The following is a 6,377-nucleotide window of genomic DNA, read 5'->3' as shown; positions in this document are numbered from 1 at the left end:
GTGTGGGGAGGGAGGGCAGGGGTGGGTTGGGAACTGGGAGGAGGGGAATTATGGGGGGAAAAAAGAGGAACAAATGTAATAATCTGAACAATAAAGATTTAATTAAAAAAAAATAAAAAAAAATAAAGTTTACATGGCAAGACAAATGGATACCAAGGCATTGTGCTCATTCAGGTGAGAATCCACAAACATTGAAAATACCCACTTCTTAAAAACTTGGGGAGGGAAAGGAGAGTCAACAACCTGTTCTGAACCAGCTAACAAGGAGGCCCTCACTCTGCATTAAGAGTAAATAAATATAATATGAAAGTGTCAGAAAATGTGAAAATGATATCTAAATGAATCATAAAACTTTAATAAGTTGGCAAAGAAGCAAGAACTAAAGCAATCTTAAACGACTTAAATTGGAAACATGGGAAGGAAAAAAATAAGTTATTAATGGCAAAATAAATTTTGGTTCAAAACATGTTTTACTCTTCATCTGGGCCAATTTGGAAAGCTTTCATTTGACCTTAGATTTATCAAGGGTAAGTGTATCGTTCTTCCGTCCAAAGTCCATTAAGAATAAAAACCATAAATTAAGCACATCTATTCTCCAATGTGAATTAAGAAAAGGGTCTAAAAACAGGGAGACCCATATGAACCCTGTGCTAATCAGAATAGAAACATGTGCCACAAAAGAGTGAATCAACCTTTAATTAATGTTCCCAAGCTTAAACCAAACAAAATAAAACAAAAACAGGGGTTTTCTCACTGGAAACTTACTACACAGAGCTTTGACATAGGAAGTCCAAAAGCAAACTAAAAAGCAAAAACTTTTCCAATAAATTATTTGCATTTGTAGGATAAATGAGGCTATCCAACAAAACAATGTGAAAATTCTTGTGTGTGTGTGTGTGTGTGTGTGTGTGCGCGCGCGCGCACGTGTGTTTAAATCAGGGACTCTACACAGGGGGCCAAATATTAGAGTTCAAGGGATTAAAATAACAACAGTTGGTATTTCTGTAGCAAGCCAAGGGCATTCAGATTTCAGTGGTTTTGTAAGAAGATACTCCTGAAGGAAAACTGGCTATATTAACCTTCCAATTTTTGAGAAGCAATCATTCCCTATAGCTATTATTGCTTATTCTAACCTACTAGATTAGTCTAAATTCTAAAAACATCTGCATGATCATCTGAGAGTGAATTTCTCCAAATCTGCTTACAATTACACTAATTTAGAGTTGTTCTGGTGGATTTATTTGGCTACTTATACTGAGTTCAGTATTTCCAGAGCTTTTAAATAGGGACTACTATTTTTTTTAAATACCACAAAGACTAAAATGTCAGCTCTTTATTAACTATACTGGAGAGAAAGGAGGCATGGTTAAATGAAATTCACAAATACTTCAAGTGATTCTTTTTAGTCATTACTATTTAATTCTTCCCTTTTAGTGATGTCTTAACAATTTTCTATTTCTGTCCACAGCATCTTGACATGCTATTATTTAATTTTAATTTTTATTTGTTTATTTTTTATTTTCTTTATTGATTAAGATATTACATATGTGTCCTTATCCCCCCATTGGCCCCCCACTCCCCATATCATGCCCAATTTTTAAAGAAACTTTACTCAAAATGGAATTCTTTATTTTTAATATTGTGATTTGACAGGCTTGAGTCCATCTACTTGATGAAAAGAACAGAGCCAGGGTGTGAGTCAGGGGCTGGGGGTGAGGTGCTTGGGCCTGTGAGCCAACTGCCTTGATTAAAATCCTAGTTCCACTAGGACAGTGGTCGGCAAACTCATTAGTCAACAGAGCCATATATCAACAGTACAACGATTGAAATTTCTTTTGAGAGCCAAATTTTTTAAACTATATAGGTAGGTACATTGTTATTAACTTAATTAGGATACTCCTAAGCTGGCCTTTGCTAAAAACATCCTCAATCTGATTGAGGTACGTTCGCTGAGCTCGACCCCTTCCAACTCTCCCATCCACACTTGTCTTGTATACTTGTTTCATCTATCTCCTTTCCGAAAACTGACTTCTGCGCATGGGCCATGAAGTTTCAATCGCACTGTATGTGCGTGGTATTTTGTGGAAGAGCCACACTCGCGAGCCACGGTTTGCCGACCACTGCACTAGGACACCTGCTCCTTTACCTTCTCCACATCCGTTACCTGCTTGTGCTGTCAGACCATGACAACTGCTATCAATTAGAATCAGTCATTAGATAAATTCTTTCATGGAAGGGTCAGTAAGGCCAGGTAAGATTAAAGGAGAGGCTTGAGGACAGGGGAGGGAATCATATCCATATTATGCTCTATGAATTTACAGGTTACTGCACTTCAGTGATTTATCAAGCAAGTTGAATAACTGCATTTTGCTACAAGTGTTCCAAATTTCTTCCCTTCCCTCTTTCCTTGCTCCTTTCCTTTCTTTCTCCCTTCCTTCTTTTCTTCCCTTCTTTTGACTTTTTTTAAAATAAGAGAATAAAAAAATATTTTTTTAAAAAAGCAATTTATAAATGTTTATTTTCTTAGCATTGTCACCCTGGACCAATCCACTAGAAACTGGAATTATCACAAGAAAGCATGTTCTTTTAAGAATTCATTTTCCAAACAAAATAAGTATGGGTTTAGTAGTGGGTGAAATAAAAAATATTTCAGATTCTTTGTAACATCTCAAAATTATTTTTCAAAAAAAAATGGTTTTGGCAATATCGTCTACATGCCTTTTCCCAAAAATGTCTCCTTCAGAACTGTGGGATGGACAAGTTTAGGGAAATTTAATTTTTTCTTAGTCTAGATTTCCTAATCAAAGTCATGTGAAAGGTACTTTTGAGGACTTATAAACATTTTAAAAGTCTTTTTAGTTCAATTTAGACAAATAAAAATAAGCACTACACAAATAGATACTTGGCCAAAAGGTACATGAAAAAGTGCTCAATACCTTAGTACACAAGAAATGCATATCAAAATGATAATGAAGAGAGAACTACACTAGAATAACTAAAATGAAAAATACTAACAACACAAAACATGGCGAGAATGGGGAGCAACTGGAATCCTTCCTATGTTGCTTATGGGAATGTAATGGAAAAGTTAGGAAAAAACAAACAAAGCAAAAAAAATTAATTATACATCTTTCCTGGGAGCCAGCAACCTTTCCAACTTTTTTTTTCCTCTTTTTGTCAGTAGTGGAACAATCCCCCCTTTTTACTTGCAAAAGGTGAACAGAAAGCTACTATATTTCTCTAGGCCATTTACCTTTCCAACTTTTAACAGTCTTTCCTAACTGCCTGCAGCCTCATCCTTTGAGCCTTCATTACACTCTCACTGATTCTCCCCACTTGCCATGTGGCTTATTCTCCCTTGTAGTTTATTCTTCGTTAAGAAAATATACTGCCCAGTTAGCGTGGCTCAGTGGTTGAGCATCCACCTATGAACCAGGAGGTCACGGCTCAGTTCCTGGTCAGGGAACATGCCCCGGTTGCGGACTCAATCCCCAGTGAGGAGCATGAAGGAGGCAGCCAATCAATGATTCTCTCTTAGCATTGATGTTTCTATCTCTTTCTCCCTCTTCCTTCCTCTCTGAAATCAGTCAAAAAAGAAAAAGAAAAAGAAAACATACTTGTATGTGTTTCTATTCAGGTAGGTGATAACTCCCATAAGGGTAAGCCTTTGCATTCCCCTTACATCCAGAATGGGCTGGACAGCTAAGAGGTGACCTGTAAATGCAGATGCTCCTGAGATTTACACATTCTTCTAAAGCATGCACAAATACTATTAAAAGCAGGCACTAATTTTCAAATGAAAAATAAAGTCTTCCATTATGATGAGTTACCTGTCATTGGGACAGTGACTCGGCAGTGTCCAGTCATGGTGTGGGTTAATGAGGAAACCCCAGGACAGGAAGACGGAGCTTGGTGTCAGAGTGCCAACCACCAGCTGGAGAGGCTTGCGAGAGCGTGTTTTGCCTGCAAAGGTGACATACAGGTTAATTCTGTAACACTTAGTGTATTTTCATGATCGGGGTAAATGCATAAAGATGACTTGGTAAGATGAAGAAAAGTGTGAAAGTATCAATTTCCTTTTATACAATGCACAAATATTACTAATTCTTTGACAATGAATTTAAGCATGAATCAAATGAAATATTCATTTTGATATTTATGTGCGTGTATATGTGTATATATATATATTCATATATGTGTAATATATACATACAAACTATATCCAATTATATCTAATTTTTATTTTCTTGGGAGTCAGGGATGAATATGGAGGTCTTGGCTATTACCAGTAAAATAAAAACACACACATTTTCATATACATATACATACTATATTCACATGTATATATATATATATATATATATGTATGTATGTATATATACACACTCATTCCATTTCTTTTACACACAAAATAAAAACATGCTTTTTTCTCCCTGGGACTGTGAATTAATGTGAAATAATATCTGAGAAAAGAAAGCGTAGCATCTAGGTGTAGGTATATTCTCTCTTTAAAACCTATTTTGTAGTGTAAAATCCCCCTCATGCCATTAAAATAAGAATATTTTTTACAGTGAGTATCTAAATGGAAAATGCAGATACACTTTTAACAATGCTGGGAGTGGAGGAATGACTGGAAGCACAGCTGTTCTGATGGGACTGAGTAGATTTGGGCAATGCTGATAAACCACTGTAGATTCTTTTCAAGTATAGAGAGGCCAGACATTTGCACTTCCAAAAATATGTGAAACTGCAAGAATGGAAACAGTGAAAAAGAGAAGGGAAGATCCTCAACCATAGAATCCAACACTGTCTCATAAAACAGTGAATAAAATAAAAATCCAATAGCAGACCTAATAAAACTGCATAGAGCTAACATAAAACATATGTATTTGTATTCTCATTGGATTACCCTTTCATTTCATGAGACCATGGGTGTTGTATTTGCTATAGGACAAACTTGTGTTATCTTAGTCTAATGCAAGTGGGAGCCAGCGGGTAGGAAGGTACTCATTGTATGAGCTTAGTAGAGCTTATCTTAACCAAAAGTCCTTGGAAATTGTGTCATACTGTTGCTTCTACTAGATTTAAGTTCTGAAAATTGTTATTCCAGTGAAAAAATCTTCTGAGCCCAGAAAATACATAACCTAATGATGACAAACTGCTTCATTGTAACATAGCTGAATTTTTACAAGATATTTGAAATAATTTTCAATGGCAGTTATTGTTTACTTGGTTGCAAACATGCATTTATACTTCTCTGTAGATTTTCCAATCCACCCATCATAGTACCTTGTGTGATTGTGATACCAAGAGTCCAAGTCTGGGAGCCAAGGTGGGCAGATTAAAATCTAAAATGAGGGTAGGGGGCACCAGTAGTTTTAAAGGGCCCTGAGGTGATCCTGGTGTGCCTTTTTCCACCCCTGCGTTGATTTTCACTAATGTAATGTAATACTAATGTAATCTTATTTTACAGATAAATATAACTTTCAACCCACAGAACTTTCAAGGGTGGCCAAGGTCACACCAAAGGCAATTGTAATCTAATTTTCTTTTTACTGCATCATTGGTTTAGCTCACACCTTATGAATATGATGCCACTGAAAGACCACAGATACATTTTTCTTTCACAAGGGAACCTATGGCTTACATGATCCATCAAATAATTATTTCACTAAGTTTGATTTTAATATAAAATGATTAAATAATTAAAATGTATGTGGTAGATGCAAATATAAAATGAATGGAAGTGAATCCATTAGTCATGACATCATCCTCAAATGCAGATTACAAAAACAAAAATGATATCTGCTGCCTGAAAGGAAAGGTGGGGCATTATATCCTGAGCAAGATGAGGCAGTTTCCTGCCCTGGTATCCAAAGTGAAAAATGACTGCTAAGGCCAGTGTCATAGCAGCTCCAAAACGAAGTGAAGTTATGAGGTGCTACTAAGGTGCAATCACCGTCTTGACTTTCCTTATATATTTTTGTATATGTGTAGTATGATCATATTTGCATTAAGAAACAGTTCAATGAATATGAAGCCAGAATCCCGTGGAACCAGACTCTTGCTTCTTGACTTTATTGTTAAATATTTTGAAATAGAGTCTTGAAATATTGTGAGATTATTTATTTTGAGGAGCATGGAAAGCTGCCTGGACAACTATTGTTAACACGTTGTAAGCAGTGATTGAAATTTTCCTTGGACTTTGGGAAAATATAAAAGGTCAGGAAAAGGAATGTGTATTTTTTAAAATGCTTGACTATTTATTGCTTCTCTTAAAAGAAGTGGAAAACACCAGAAGGAGGGGGGAGAGGGGAGAGGATTGTGGCAACTGATTTCTGTGAACCAGATTTGGCTGATTCATCTAGAAGACAGAC

The 6,377-nt window shown here is 36.1% G+C and overlaps 1 protein-coding gene across 1 annotated transcript in view; it reads right to left on the bottom strand.

Moving 5' to 3' along the window:
* The window catches only part of LOC107184865 (target of Nesh-SH3-like), a 121,146-nt gene that overhangs the window by 26,224 nt on the left and 88,545 nt on the right, over positions 1-6,377 (bottom strand). Inside the window, exon 4 of the mRNA XM_015571276.1 lies at positions 3,831-3,963. Within this exon, the coding sequence (XP_015426762.1) occupies positions 3,831-3,963 (133 nt within the window). The remainder of the gene's footprint in view (positions 1-3,830; positions 3,964-6,377) is intronic.

The sequence above is a fragment of the Myotis davidii genome, unplaced genomic scaffold (genome assembly GCF_000327345.1).
Source record: "Myotis davidii unplaced genomic scaffold, ASM32734v1 scaffold48, whole genome shotgun sequence".
Classification (NCBI taxonomy): Eukaryota; Metazoa; Chordata; class Mammalia; order Chiroptera; family Vespertilionidae; genus Myotis; species Myotis davidii.
This window is presented reverse-complemented; position numbering and strand designations above follow the sequence as displayed.